Below are 17,125 nucleotides of genomic sequence, written 5' to 3' on the forward strand. Positions count from 1 at the left end.
TTCAGAAACAAATTTTTACAATACTTCGGCATGATAAATGCTGACAGAGTAGTAAAATCAGGAATAAATGCACCTACAGAAATATATCCCTCCATAAAAAATATGGCTTAAATATTCAGAATTAGCAATAGAGGATTTTTCTTTTTAACAAGAAAATTAGGAACTGAACTAATGTTCTGAACTAATGAACTAATAGTTTGCTGCTGTAAACTATTGTATAACAATTATAATTATTCCATCATTCTTTATTTACATCACTTATTTAACCAAGATGACTTACAAAAATGAATCATTATTCATACAATCTGAGCGATTTAAAAGTATGTTTACAAACAATGGAGAACAAATTTCAAAGTAATGCAAAGGATGTGTGGCATGGAAGTCCAAAGGCTAAAGGAAAAACTAGAACTCAGACAAAATTCAAGATGCTTGAGAGTTGACTTGGTCAGTGCAGCTGCAGCTATTCAGTGCACTTTGTGCCAAATACACCTAATTATCCATTCCTTAAGGTCTGCTAAACATAACCTGGAAGTATTGGCCTGATTTTAAAATTGTTGATGTTCCCAACCCAGAAAATCGCCTTGTTGTTCCCATAACATCTTGAATAGTCAACCTATTTAACTACAACTGCAAAACGCTTCCATGTCACACTGCAATGTTTAAGACAGAGTATGTTAAATCGCAAAACAAAACAGAAGAACCTATTAATCAAAACTGCACAAGGGTAGACACAATACTTCTCCAAGATAAAAAAGGACAAATCTACCTGAGGTTGTGTGTTCAAATCCCCTCATGGCACTGTGTGACTATGAGCAAGTCACTTGACCTGTCTGTGCTCCTGCTGGAAACCAAGATAATTGTAACCAATTGTATCATAAATGTTTTAAGTCATCTTGGATACAGATTTAAGGCAAAGAAGTGAATGCAAGTTATTACTGTATTCCCATATATCTAAACTACATACGTTACAGAAAGGCAAGAGCTCCAAAAGAACAGCAACTGTGATAGTGAACGGATTTCAAAACTAGGCACTCAACCGATCCCCCTGGAGACGGACATCCGTTTACCAGGAAACATATCCGGAAAATAGACTTTTCTTGCGATTATTTCTTGAATGGTTAAGATGAAACTTTGTTAATTTCAAAGTGTGTGTTCCCCTAAATATACCTGCCTTTTGCCATAAGCAACAACTGCTTTACACATGGAGACTATCTGTAGTTCTCACTCTCCCCGACTGCTAAGGACTGCAGATGGGCAGGCATCAGATGAGGGAGATGCGTCTGCACGTTTTTTGTGACTGTGCATATAAATATTAATGAACATCGCGAAGGTTTGAGCCCTGAAAGTGTTAGCCAAATAATGTACTAGAATTACCTAGCGACACAGTTGTCTGATTTGGGAAAACTCCTTTTGCACGTTTGGCAACTGTATTTGATTTGCTACCTTTCCTTTCTGACAGCAATGCTAGAAACGTTACGTTTACTTATAGTATTGACAGTTTTAGAGCGAGTTTGCTTTTCACGACAAAATTAAAAACGGTCATTTACGCTTTATTAATGTATTCAGAAATGCATTCAACCATTGGTTACTTACACTCACATGCATAAGTATTTTTCCCACGACATTGGCCATTCCCTGGAAGACTATGCGCTTTTTACGCGCGAAACTTGCGTGACGCGGGTTCTAAAACATTCCCAAATTTGCAGCGCTCACGAAAGACGAAAGCACAGTAAGGGAGACAAGAAGGTAAGGGCAAACTGCTTACTGAAAGTGATGGAAAACTTTATGTTAGCATCCGAGGTATGACAGATTGATAAAAAACTATTATTTGATGTTGTACGTTGGGTTGATTTAATCTTCGCGTTTCAACGCCAATGGCAAGAATTGCCTAGTTCAGTGTGTAGACAGTAGTACTCGAATTATAGCGCCGATGGGAGCCGACGCGTTGAGTGATTCTCCTAGTAGAGGTCAGTGTTTTTTGAAAACTTGTTCACCACTGACTGTGTGGCCAAACTTGCTTATGACACCACAATCGTAGGTATAGTTACCAACAATGATGCTACAGTATTTGCCAGGACAATGACGATCTGTCTCTTAATTGTCGCAAAATCGTACACATTGATGTGCATCACAGATGATACTGTTGATAGGGTGATCAGCCTTAAATTTTTTGGTATGACTATAACTAACTAGCTTGGGTGGGCACACACTTCAGCTGTTCTCAAAAACACTGGCCAACTCCAGTACTTTCCTAGATGTCTGAGGACAGCTCTAGTTTCTCTGTCTGTGCTGACAAACTTATAGAGGAACACAGTAGACTGTACCCCCTCTGGCTGCATCACATCCTGTAACATAAATAAGGCAGCACAGAACAATACCAGCATTTGTTCTCTCTTCTCATTTGCACTAGTAGATTCAGGGTTAGTTTCTAAGAGAATAAATATTGTAACATAACAAAAAGTGTGTATATAATATTTCTATCTATCTATCAACCCATCTTCTCAACTCACTTATGCAGGGCAAGGTTGTGGGGCAGCTGGAAGCGTATCACAAAAATTACTGGACACAATGCAGGAACAACACCTGGACAGGGCACCAGGCCTTTGCGGAGTGAATACACACTCATGGGCCAATTCAGAATTGCCAATCCACCTAACCTAAATGTCACTGGACTGTAGTAGAAAACCAGAACACTCAGAAAACCCATGCAAGCAAAGAGAGAACATAGAAACTACACCACACAGGGAACACCCAGGAATCAAACACCAGTTTTTTATTGTCAGACAACAGAGCTGCCACTGTGCTGCCACAAATACTGAGCATTGATATTTAAATGGGGTTTGAATTGTTACTTTCTCCTCTCAAGACTCAAGAATAGTTGGTATAACACAAATTAATGGAAAGAGATGGTTTGAAGCAGAAAATCATCACTGAAATAGACTGACTTACATTTTCCTAATTATAATATGACATTATAGTTGAAATAAATGTAAAGCAAAACCAGCAATAAACTTTTAATTGAAGCAGTTTATCATGTCCTTTGAAAACAGATTTGGCATATTACACTAAAACCAGTAACGGTGCACAGCACGATAACGTGCAGTGAATACACTTGACTTGAGCATTCATAGTTTTCATACTCTTTATTTCTGTACGTTTAGCATTTGTTTGCTCAGAGGTTGATGTGCTTGCTGCTTACTGAGCAGCTCTTCTTTTGATGGATGTTGCTCATACAATTTAGAGTTAATCCATGCTTCCTAAAATTTGACATGGGGTTTCATATTTGCAACAGTGAGCATCCATTTGATGTTCATAAAATTGAATTAGATGTATCTGTTAAAGGAAATACTACATTGTACTGCATTCATTAGATTTCCCTCTGAACTTAGGATTTAACCTTTTATGGAAATCTTTCAGCAACTAACCTCTAACACCGATAAATATTAGTTTTATAGTAGTTTTTATAGTGAATTTTATATTGTAGCTTTTAATAACTTTAGAGACATTATTAAGCATTCTTTCTTATTAATTGAGTTGTTTAGGGGCATGCAGTGAGTTAATGGCAAAAACTTAAATTGTAAGTTTAAGTCAAATAATGTAACATTTTATTTTTGTAGTCTAGACTACTAACATTTTTCCATAGACTTTCCATGCTTTTTGTTAACTGATCACAGGTTAGCCTTTTTAGTTCAGGCAGCACCTCATTAGACCTGAAGTGTGGGTTTTTTGTTGGCATGCAGGAAAAAAACACAACAACAGCTCAAGAATTATCCACATTCTAGAAGAATTTACAATGTTTTTAATACTTTAGGGAAAATAAAATCTCTCAAGCATTTTGGTAACAATCTTCTTTATTAATTCATCAGCAATGAACAGTAGTGCAGGCTACTGTTTTTGTCACATGTTTCTGAACATACAGTAGCACAATGCGAAAGCCCTTCCCAGAAGACTGCCTCTTACTTGTCAAATTCCAGTTGACCTGTTTTGTGCATAAAAAACAATATTTACCATCTGCAGTTCACTGTGCAATTCAGACAAAGGACTACCTTGAATTAGATCATTTTTTGTGCTTGTCTTCCATTAGAATAAAAATTTACCTTTGATAAAGGACCTGATTGGCACGTGTCATTTAACAGAATGCATGTCATCAAGATAGATTTTCTGGTTGCTTACTGATGCATGCTAGATCTTGTAAACAATATCCTTCTTTGTGATGCCTATTTTTAACATACAACAATCCCTGTTTAAGTTGCAGTTTAGAAAAAGGGCCACCAAGGGGTGTTTTATTCATCTTTGAGAAACTGCCCTTACTTCTCATATACTAAAGATGGTGGAAATATTCTCCACTTTACAAATTGGGTTAGGTTGAATAAGATTGCAACAGGTTCTATTGTACATTTGTACTGTTATGTGAAAAACAGTATTTCATTCATGTTTAATTTAAGACACTGTGTCTTTTCCTACTTTAATTGGCTATCCCAAAAGTGTCAAGCACAAAGCAGGGTTCAGCCTTGGACAAGCTTCCAACTCATTGCAGGACACACGTTTGTACCTAACCACAAAAAGGCAAATTTAGAGTCATCCGGCATCTTGCATATCTTTGGGTACCAAGAGCAAAAAGCCTCCCATATTTGGGGTGAATCTCAATGACATACTGTGACTAGATAATGATCTGAGCACAGGAGCTTAGAGACAGCAGTGAGTTATCTTTTAATATGCAATATTTTGTTAATGAGTGCTGTTATTTTTGCTTCCACAATGACTGTTGTTCTGGTGTGTAGTCTGCATCATTTTGCATAACCATTTTATGTACTGTAGTGACAGGCTTTGATTTGTGTACTTTGTTCCAGTCACAAGGCCATTTACTAAGCATCAGTCACATAAAAGTACATTTTTCGCTATACAGTTAGAACACTATACATTGTTGCATTATTATGCTTTTTAGATTTGTGAAACATTTTACTTGGTAAATTCACCTCAATATCTTAAAAAATAGGCCTTGTTTGCCATCATATTTATTTTGAACTTGTGACATTTCTGCTTTAATTTTCACCTGTTGAGAGGATAATGCATTTTAGTGGTAAATGATGAAAATGGTTCAGATAATGTGCACTATGGCTTGATTCACTTAAGCAATCTTAAGTAGGAATTAATTATTAACTTAAGAATGCACAAACTCTTATCAGCAGTAGTGAACTTGATTGAGCTGAGGGCAACTTTAAAAAAAGTTTAATTAAACAGATGATCTAGCGATATACATTGTGAAAGGTGCTTTATAATTTATGTGTTAAGATTTCACATTCCTCACAGAAAGTGACATTTTACCATGCATTTTCTAACCTTTTATCCATTTCAGGATTACAGAATATAAGACAGTTACCAACCCTAGATTCAGTTCCTCATGGATTATGCACGCACTTTACATGGAGGTCATTTTGAATTTCAATTAATCTAACATTCACATCTTTTAAATGTGCCAGAAAACTGGGTGAATTAGAAGATGAATACAAGACAGTATCTGAGTCATTTTGGACAGTGTTAAGTATCGCACCACCATGTTGCCCTGGAGCACTTTATCCATTTTAAATAATTTCTTCAGCAAACATGATTTACGTCCCTAAATAGCATGCAGCATATTATTTAATAATTTAGAACATTAGAAGCAGCAATCACATTTCACTGAATTCTGACATTTCCCGTAACTTCAACAACCTGCATATTTTATTTTTTGATATTTTATATTTTTACATTGTAGGTAGAGCTGTTGTTATGGATTTTACATCTTATGTATACTAGAAATGTTTTTTTTTCACTTTAATGTTTGTTACCAGCATTTTCTTGTTTGACTTGTTGATGTCCACCTTAATCAATGTTGCCAGGTACATGGTTTTCTCTCCCAGCTGATCTTTTTCTTTGATTGGTTTCTGTGGGCAAAAGGGCTTTTGCAAGTTTCACTTTATTATGGGCTATTTGTAAAACAAAAAAAAATATTTAACATTATGCTTTTTTAGGGCTTAATTTGTGAAATAAATGTACAGACCCATTGTCTGTATGCAAAAACTATAACTATTAAGTTTATCTTTAGTTTTGAGCAGGTGAGATAAAATCAAAAAAGGGAAAAACTGAAATAAGCCGTTAAGTGTAGGAACAGAGCAGTGAAACAGGTTTAAAAATATTTTACGTATTTTGAAAGACAAATTCACCCCAAAATTTGGAAGCTGCAAGAGATTAAATGGGTCATTAAGGAGATAAAAAAAGAACAGTGACAAAAGAAAAACAGCTGTCTAAGGTGCATAAGACTAATAACTACAGTGCTTACGAGAGCACACAATTACCATCTTTCCTAAGAAAAATAAGCACTTACTACAATGTTCATTATACAGACCAATCTCACTTCTGAATAATGATTTTAAGATACTCTCAAAAGTCCTACCTAGAAGGATCTAGAAAGTGCTTCCTTCTGTAATATCCAAGACCAAACCAGATTTATTAATGGCAGACACTAAACTTTTAACCTTTGACGTTTGTCTAATATAATATATTCACCTCAGAGATATTATTATCTTTACATGCAGAAAATTCATTTGATATGATTGAATGGAACTACATATTAACCACATTGCACAAATTTGGGTTCGGCCCAAACATATGTGCATGGATCAAACTACTTTATACTAGTTCAGAAGCCTCACTTTGTCTTAACATTGTTTCAGACTACTTCAAACTAGAACATGGTACTTGACAAGAATGCCCCTTATCTCCTTTGAACCTTTGGCTGTATACTTTCAAAATACATCAGAGATAAAGGGGATTTTCAGAGAAGGACTTGAACAGAAAATATTACTATATGCAGATGATAGGGTACTATATATATGTGATTCACAAAATTCCATGCCCGCAGTCCTAAAAGCATTAGCAGATTTTTAAAAGATATCTGGACTCAAAATAATTTTAATAAAAGTGTGTTTTTTCCAGTAAATTCTCTAGTACGCCATATTGGATTGGACACCTTCCCATGTATTTTAACAGATCAGTTTAAATATCTAGGGGTAAATACAACAAGTAAATATAAAGCGCTTTTTCAGCAAAATTTTACTGTTTGCGTGGAAAATTTTAAACAAGACGTGAACAGATGGTGTACCCTCCTTCTTACTTTGACTGAGAGAATCAACATTGATCAGATGGCCATCCTTCCCAAGCTTCTTTTCCTTTTTCCTATTTTTTTAAAACATTAGATTCAATCAAAACCTCATTTATTTGGAATTTGAAACATCCACACATCCAAGGGTGACTCTATATCAACCTAAAGTAGAGCAGGGCATGGCACTACCTAAGGTTCAATTTTATTACAGAATAATATACAAGCTATAAAGACCTGGACATCGACACAGATTGATGAATATACATAAGTCTGGTGTACAATAGAAATAGATCTTGCAGTACTTCTTCATATTCCTTGCTCTGTGTCCCAGTAAATACAAATTATCATCAATACACTATTCAATTTTCCTTCATTCTCTCTGAATATGGAACCAATGTAGAAAGCACTTTAAAACAGAAGCTTTTATCACATGTACATGACAACCACCTTATTCCACTCTCTCAAACATACACAGTATTTAATGTTTGGACAATGTCAAGGATTAAAACACTCAGAGACTTGTACATAGGTAATGTCTTCACATCCTATGAACAATTATGCTTCAAATTTAACTTCTCACTTCTCACAATTCTTCCTTTACCTTCAAGCTAGAAACTTTGCTAATCAGAACCTGCCCAGTTTTCCAGCAGTAACAGAAAATATTAAAGAGTAATTAGTTATTTGCAAATTATAACAGAAGTCCTGCCTAGATTAAATAGGCTGAAATATAGCAAACTAGCTGAAATACCCAGCGTTGCCTGGGAGGAAAATAAAGTGTTTTTTTTAATTGTTTGAGAAAAACATAATTAAAAAAAACACAACTTTAAAAATAAAAAAAATTAACAAACAATAAATACTCACTAATGTGCTTGTTTTGTGGTCTTGTATGTATGTTATCATCCAGTTGACGCTTGGAACAGGCCAATTCTATTTAATTTGAAAGCAACAGGGGTGCGGTGGTGGAGCTCAAACATAAAGAATGCTGGCAGTCGCCTGCTATATACTAACTGTAGCACGGGATCCTAGAAAGTATTGAAATCGTCAGAACTACTCTGGGCATCTCTTTGCTAAGAGGATTCGTGTTGCCAACATGCTTGCATCGTTTGTGCATTAGCAGCTAAGCGACTGTCTTTCTTAGGAGGTTTCCTTTTGCCGGTGTGCTGGCCTCGCTTGGCTAAACTCTACGTCTCACTTCCGGGCCGGACAGACACACACACTTGCACTCGTAGAACTCTATTTAATTTCAAAAGCAAGAGGGGTACGGTGGTGGGGCTAAAACAAAAAGAATGCTGGCAGTCACCTACATTATGCCCTCTGGTGGTCGTTCAGAGTGTCAACTGAATTATAACATGCATACATGAGTGCAAGATCACTCCCCACCCTACCCAGAAGGGGGTGGGTTAGGGTTGATTTCACCTTACAATATTTTTAGTCGACCAATGAGAAACGTGTACCAAGTTTCATGAAAATCGCTCCAGCCATTCGGAAGTGATGGTGGAACATACATACTGTACATACATACACACGTTGACTTTTACATATATAGATCACCACAACCAGATAACATTTATCCAAGAATGCTTCAGGAGATCAGTGAGTGCATGTATAAACACTTGACACACATTTTTCAAAAGTCACTGTGCACTGTGGAAATTTCTAAGGACTGTGAAAAAGCAAATAGTATCCCATTATATAAAAAGGGTACATTATGGGTACAGTAAATTACTAGTAAGAATTGTTAAGGAAAAGATTGAGGATCACATGACAAGAACACGGGTGTTAGTGAACAATAAACATAGGTTCAGATGGGGTTAGGTCGTCTTTCACTAATATGCTGGAATTCTGTGAGGATGCAGCAATAGTATATGATCAGAGAGGCACGTATGATATTTATCTTGGTTTTCAGAAGACATTTGATAAGATACCATTACTGGTTGGACATCAGACTAAGAGAAGTGGGAATCCAGGGCATATTGTGCAGATAAAACTAAAGCTAAAGCCAAAACACAGGAGGTAAAAGGTTATGGAGCAAGGGACCTTATCAGAATTAGATGATATTAAAAGCGATGTCCCTTAGGGGTCAGTGCTGGCCTGCTGCTATTTTTAATATATATAAATGATCAGGATAGAAATATAAATTATAAGATGGTTGAGTCTGCTGCTGATCCCAAACTAGGTGGAATGACAGATAATCTAGAATCACTCAAATCATTACAGAGAGACTTGGACAGCATACAGGATTGGGCAGGTGTGTGTATTACACATAGGAAGTAAAAATGTTAGATTTGAGTACACTGTGGTAGGTCTGAAACCTGAAAGAACCCCTTAAAAGAAGGACAGATGAGTCATAGAGGAATCAATACTATCTACAGTATATCCAGTGTACAGAAGTCATTAAGAAGGCTTACAGAATGTTACAATATATAGCATGATGTGTAGAGAATATGTTAAAGGTTTAAAAAAAAAATAGTAGCGCTAAAAAGTCCAGAGAAAAGCAACTAGGCTGATTCTGGGACTGAGATGTACCATATGAGCTTTGAGGAAAGATTAAAGGAGCTGAACATGTTCAGTTTAAGAAAATAAAGATTAAGAGGTTGCATGACTGAAGTTTTTAAAATGATGAAAGGAATTAGTACAGTGAATCCAAGCTGTAACTTTAAAATGAGTTCAACTGGGACACAGTTGGAAATTTATTAAGGGTAATTTGAAATGTTGTAAAGTTTTTCTTCACACAGAAAACCATAGACACGTAAAGCAAATTACTAAGTAGCTAGAGACTAGAGTTGGACTTGAGGTACTTTCAAAACTCACTGTAATGCTAATTTGGAGCAATCAGGTGGTTAGGATTGGTGAACTTCGTCAGGCTGAATGGCCTGTTCTCATTTTTTTCTAATGTTCTAATGTGTCTCTGCTTGTTTATCATTGCCCGGTAAACATAAATGATTTTAAAAAACATAAAATCTTACATATTATTTTGTCTTTTTAATTTAATAAAAATAATTTAATTAATTGTGTATATTTATACATCTTAACTGCCATAGTCTCCTTGTGTTTGCCATATTCATCTTGAGTATTTTACTTTGCGTGTCGTATTAATAGAGATTATTGTCTTATGGTACCCCACCATGCTGAAATGATAATAAGTTACAGAAAAAATCTTCCTTTTTTGACTTTGATTTTGACTCATGAATTTGGCTTTGGTATCTATTATTTTGATCTCCTAGTTCTGACCTTTGTTTCGTCTTTTGACTAAACCTTCATCTCCTAATCATCTTCCAACTCTCTTGCCTTCTGGGCAGAATATTTGTCAGCTATGAGCTACTTAGTGTTGTAGCCTGAGCTTAATACATATAACCTTCAAGTTCATGGATATGATAGAATACAGAGGGTGAGCCAAAAAGAAGTACCACATTTCAAATGTTTATTCTGCAAAAATGCTACAAGATAAAATACATTTCATTATGACATAAGAAAGAATATACAAAATAGACTTTTTTTAAAAATTATGTCTTCAAGGTGGTGGCCATCATTAACCTATAGACTCTATGAGACGATTTCTGAGCGCTTGCATGACTCGTGCGACCATTTCAAGGGGAACAGCGGCGATTTCGTGGCGAATAGCTGGCTTGCTTTTTTCAGCGTTTTGAGGTTGGTGTGTGTATACCTTCAACTTGAGAAATTCCCACAAGAAGAAATTGCAAGGATCAAGATCAGGCGAATGTGAAGGCTACCCGACATTGGCATGTAGGGATATCAGCTTCCCCTGAAACATCTTCCACAAAAAACTTGCATGACTTTCCGTGCTGTATGAGCTGTTGCTCCATCCTGTTGAAACCAGGCATCCACCACATCCATTTTTTCCAGTTCGGGCCGCATAAAGATCTCTAGCATTTCAATATAACGTTCTGAAGTGATAGTGGCCGCTGCTCCCCCCTTCTCAAAAAAGTAAGGGTCTACAATGACAAATTCTGTAACGGCACACCAAACTGTAACATGCTCAGTGTGCAGGGGTCTCTGATGAAGTTCACGAGGGTTGGTTTTAGCCCAATAGCGAAAGTTTTGCTTATTTATGCAATCATTCAAATGGAAATGTGCCTCGTTGCTGCACATGACGATGGCATCTCGATGAACGGTTTGCAAAATGTTTCTAGTGTTGAGATTTTTTTCTTAGACAGTGATTTTAATATGAAAATCTGTAGCAGAACACAGAATGAAATTTTGAGGGGTGCAATGAAATCATCATTCAAATTATCAAGAGTGGAGAGAAAAATAAAAAATTCCAGGCTATGGGAATGTTCCTGAAATATATACTACATATATCCATCAATCTATTTTTTAACTTGCTTATCCAGTCTAGAATCATGGACAGCCAATATCTGTCTCAGTAGCACTGAACCCAAATAAGGAACCAGCTCTGGATGTCAGTTTGTCAGTTTTGCTTATGATTTCTGCATAGGCCATCACTCAGTGGGCCTCATGTTAAGGGAGGAAATGCCACCAAACATAAATCAGAAAAAGTATAGTAAATTTTAATGTGAAGAGAATGTACTATTTGGAAATCTGTTGTAGTGTAAACCACAGTTTTACTTAACAAATTTAAATTACAAACTTAGCTGGAAAATTTAGATAAATATGTTGTGTCTGTGTATGTTTCCTCCGAGTGATCATGATTGCTCCCAGTCCAAAAATATGAAGGTAGTTGGCTTGATGATGCTAAATCGACAACAGTATGTTTGCATGTGTGTTCTCCTTGCTCTGGGCTGGTGCCCTATCCTGGAATTGTTCCGGTCTTGTGTTTAATGCTTAATGGGATAGGCTCCAGTTTCCCACACCCCTGGTCTGGATAATTAGATTTAGAAAATAAATGGATGGATGGATCTTAGTTAACAAATCTGGGGTTACTCCTGAAATTCATTTAAAATATCCAGACTTTATAACAAACTTCATCAATATGAATTACATTATTCATTTTTGTGAAATTATGCTGTTAAGTGTGTAGTAATGTTTTATGATTGTCATTTCTTTTTTTTTTTTGCACTTTGGGAAATGGTGGAAAAAATGATCTGCATCACAGTGCTGTAATTTGTTATTCCTATGAGCTATAAAGCCATGTTAGAACAGGAAAACACTTCACATAAATTGAAAGCTTGGGGCAAAATGAATTTGGCATACTAAATGACTCCTAGAGAAAATTAATAATATGTTTTTATTTATGGCAGCTACTGCATCACAGCTCCAGGGAACAGGGTTCGAATCCCATCCCGGTCACCATCTATTTAGTTTTTTCACATTTACCTGTCCACATGGGTTTCCCCTGGGTAGTTTGATTTCTTCCCATATTCCAAAAATATGCATGTTAATTTAATTGGAGATACTGTGTTGTCTTAGTGTAGGTGACTGTGTTTGTGTGTCTGTGTTGTTGTTTTAAGTGTGCCTTCTATTTATGGATTTTTCCTAGCTTCCACTTAATGCTGCCCTGAACCTGAAATTGAAAACAAATCAGAAACTAGAGGGTTTATTAAATTAAAGATTAGCCAAAAGTGATATACAACTACAGTATTTTTATTTGTAGGAAGAAAAATACTGTAAATATCTATGTTTCACCACTCATTAACCTCAATTTTAAAATAGTAAACATGTATAAATAAGTCCAGGCATCAAGAATTCTCATGAAGAATTCCAGTCTTTGTTTTTGAAGGGTGTAAATATAATAATCATATTTCTTATAACATTAATACTTTAACTAGATATAGACAGCTGGAAACAGTGGTACGTATATACAAATACAAAAAATTATTTCACCGTAATGTGTTTTTTTCTTTCTACCAACATCCCTAACATGTGCATGGAAGGTTAATTGGTTACTCAGTTTTGGCCCAGTGTTGAGTGTAAGGGTGGGTTTGCTTCAGTGTAGTACCCTGTGATGGATTCATGTTTTTCCTGATGCTACAAGTCGGGAACTACACAGGGTGAATGAATTGATGAGCCTTATGTATAACTTTACTAACATTCCTTTGGATTTTGTTTATGGCTGTGTGTGTGTGTGAGAGAGAGTGAGCTGTTAAGTTTTTAATGTTCATATTTTTAATTTAAGTACAGAATGGTACAAAGCTAATGTTACAGTGCGGTATATAGGGTGCCATATCACTTTTATGGATCATTTCAACATCAAAGACCCTTGGCTTGCTTAGGATAAACTAAACTTTGTAGGTGTGCCCATATCTGTTTCAATATTCATGCAATCTAAAACAGCATAATGTCTTAACATAATTACTTTAATTCTGTTTTGTAGGTTCACACAATAGGAGGATTTGCACTGAATAACAGTCCCCTTTTCACATGTATTCTAAACAACTTCAAGTGTATGCAGATGCAGTTGATAATGTCAGCACCTTACAAACCACGAAAACAATTGAGAACATTGAAGGAAGGGGGGGTTCCCTCCTTACAACTTTGCCTTTTTTGGTTTATTGGGGCATGTTTTTGTCTTGAAGTTCTTGGCCACCAGGGGACTCAACCACATTCTATCAAAATAGAAGGAGATATTACACTTGGAGGCCTCTTCCCCATTCATGCTAGGGGACCAGCTGGTGTACCATGTGGAGAAATTAAAAAAGAGAAAGGGATTCACCGCATGGAGGCCATGCTTTATGCTTTGGACCAAATCAACAGTGACCCGGAGTTGCTCCCCAATATCACACTTGGTGCACGAATTCTAGATACCTGCTCTCGGGACACATATGCATTGGAACAGTCTCTTACCTTTGTCCAGGCCCTTATACAGAAGGACACATCAGATATTCGCTGCTCGAATGGTGAGCCACCACTAATAAGGAAACCTGAAAGAGTGGTGGGAGTCATTGGGGCATCAGCCAGCTCTGTGTCTATCATGGTGGCGAATGTATTAAGGCTCTTTGCGGTAAGTGCCATTGCCTTTACTCAGTAGCAACTGTTTGACTAACATAGGTAATGTTTTCTATCATACCTCATGTTTATATTAACATACCTTTCAGTACTGCTCAGTCTAAAAGGAAATGTTAAAATAAGGTTGACAATAATGGTAATATTTCTGCAGCCTCCTTTCTTTTTTGCCTTCCTCCTCTGTTATGGCTGATCCTTATAGATAGTATATCTAATGGTTGCTAATCACACCACTTTTGAGGTGATGTATTATAAATTATAATAGGTTTATTAGTCTTGCCACTTACTGATAAAATGTTATAAATGCATATTTTCTTCCTAAACAAGGAGTTGGGACCCAAAGAGTAAAAATGAGAAAAATATCATTTCTTTTTTTAATTGCTTGTGAATTACATTTTGTCTACTGTGTATCAGTAGCAGATGTTAAGTGAACAGATGAAGGGGGGTGTACAAGAAATATCTTTTGGTCCACCTGATACTATCAGTAGCAGAGGGAGATCAAATTTTGAAATCACTTTAAACATCCGTTTTGTGTTTCTGCTGTTGTAGTTTTGATTCGGCAGTAAACCGATCGCCCATTCTAACTGTGCAAATTAAAAAAAAATCAATCAAATTCTAATTAACAATTTTAAAATAAATAATTATAAATCCCAGCAGAGTTGAGTTTTGTGCTGGACTGAAGCAACAACACAGAATGAACTAATAGGACACACTAGTAAGTGGTAATTTATTTATATGCATAGCTGTAATAACTGTGTTAGTACACCTAATAGTGATGTCAAATATAGACATATGTGATGTATTATGTACATCTAGGCATTGTACAGGCCTAGTGGGTCACACTAACCTAATTTAATGTTGTTAGTTGCAATCTCAGTCAATGGACAATAACCATAAACATTAATGTGCATACACTTGACTATCCTGATCTCCCAAATTGGTATTGTTGTGAATTGGACCATTGCTGAAGGGTGCTTTTTTTTAAAAAAAGAAGACTGCTTTTGAATTATGCTTTGACTACTGATACCAATTACTTGTCATATACATGTTCCCATAGTACTGTGTGAATTATTAGAAATTAATAATAAATACTATTTAATAATATATTTATACCTAAGTCTGAAGCACTATAAGTACCTCTGACATGTTATCTTTTCATTGGATCAATATATAGCTTATTGCCTATGTTTTGACAATTTTTTAAATAAAAAAAGGGAAATCGAATGGACACACCTCTTAATTTGTCATTTGCTTCTGCTATTGACAAGACTAAATCACTTTCACTATTCTGAAAAAGTAAAATATTACTTTGTATATTTTGCACTCTAATTTTTTATAAAATATGTAATAGACGCTAGCATATACGCGTTTAGAAAACTGAAAAGTCTTTCTTATTCTAGCAGATCAACACATCAGTTAATCATGCTGTCAGAAGTGGAAAGTAAGATGGAGTTAAGTATTGCTGAGCAGTTATTAGAGAGATAAAGATAAGCCAACAGATTAGCTGAGAAGCAGAAACAGATATAGCAAGACCATGATAAAAGTACAAGATAAACCCATGTATCTCTGTTTAAAAAACATTCTGTATAACATAAATGTAGTAAGGTGCTTGTCATATCAGTGCAGAATAATATACAGCACACCATGTTTTATCAAAATGAATAGATATAAAAGTATATATTTACCGTTAGACAAGGGAGGCATAGATATAGGGTGGTCCAGATCTAATTATGCAATTTTCATTACACTATAACTTATTAAATTTATTACATAGAAAATCACCCGAAAAATCCTGGACCTTCGAGAAGTGTGCAAACTGACGACATGAAGAGTCGTCTTTGCGCCAAACTGGAATTGTCCCCACATAAATCAAAGTCATCCAGATGATCTAGATCTGCATAATTAGGTCTGGACCACCCTGTACAAAGAAAAGTGATAAGTACCTTGGATGTGCTCTGGAATGTTTTGGTATCCCATCCACGGATGTCTCCTGCCTTGCAGGCATTGCTGCTCATGATTATAAACTATACAAAGTGGAATCACATACTGAATAAATTAAGTACAGTGGTTAGAAAGAAGTTATAGTAAGCGACACATGAATGCCAGTTACTTAAGTCACAAACACATAAGATCAACACCCAGAAAACCCAAGAGGAATAGGCAAAAGGATGTGGACATTTGGTAGGCATAAACTAATATGGCCAAACTTAGGGAGTGTCAACCAAACAATATATTTATATATATATAGATATTAATTGATGAGGAATAAAAGGCAAGAAAAAAAGGTAAAAATGTGAGAGGCAACTGGGCAGAAACACTTGATTTGTGGTGCATGTGCGGCAAAGATGAATTCAGATGCTTTTTATAACTGAAGACATGACCATTTAACTATACTATATGTGACCCTGATAATGTCAATATATCAGACAAGGAGCAATTTTAAGTGCTATAAACCCCAGTGGTAAGAGAGCCATGAGATAGCACAGATTAATCCTCGGCTGCACAGATGTAGTCCAGCTGCTTTTGGCCAGGCAAATCTTCTTATGCGGCAGCAAACATACAGTGAGTCTGGAAAGATTCAGTAGGTTCTCTGTCTTACTTTAGGCTCTTTTGAAGCCGTTATAAATGGACTTTTACCATTCCGTCTCTCGCTTGCTCTCTCTCTTTCTCTGCCTCTTTGTGGCAAAGGCACATCTCTCAGCTTAATGTAGTTAAGGAGTCATATTTTAGAACATGTAACATTTTCTGATTATTAGAAATGCAAGGTTTTTTTAGGTGCTGCCTTTATATATATAAACTCTTCACAATAATTTGGCAACAGAATTTACACACACAATCTCATTAGGAAACAGTGTCTGGTAAAGGATACAATACAATGGAAATTAAATGTGTAAAAGAATTAAGCCTTTTAGTACAGTCTATTACAGCAACTTAAAAAGTACATTTTTTCACTCACACAGTAAGGTGCAGAGGCAAAAAGATAAAAAAACAAAATCTGATTTAGCATAGTGTGGCATGATGGTGCAGTAATTGGTGCTGCTGCCTTATTGCTACTGAGCCTTG

At 35.9% G+C, this 17,125-nt stretch overlaps 1 protein-coding gene across 2 annotated transcripts in view; it reads left to right on the plus strand.

Moving 5' to 3' along the window:
• The window catches only part of grm6a (glutamate receptor, metabotropic 6a), a 248,547-nt gene that overhangs the window by 22,608 nt on the left and 208,814 nt on the right, over positions 1–17,125 (plus strand). For both annotated transcript variants that reach the window (XM_039775581.1, XM_039775580.1), the window contains exon 2: positions 13,434–14,060. In XM_039775581.1, coding sequence (XP_039631515.1) covers positions 13,506–14,060 — 555 coding nt within the window. In that variant the 5' untranslated portion in view covers positions 13,434–13,505. The remainder of the gene's footprint in view (positions 1–13,433; positions 14,061–17,125) is intronic.

The sequence above is a fragment of the Polypterus senegalus genome, chromosome 13, assembly GCF_016835505.1.
Source record: "Polypterus senegalus isolate Bchr_013 chromosome 13, ASM1683550v1, whole genome shotgun sequence".
Classification (NCBI taxonomy): domain Eukaryota; kingdom Metazoa; phylum Chordata; class Cladistia; order Polypteriformes; family Polypteridae; genus Polypterus; species Polypterus senegalus.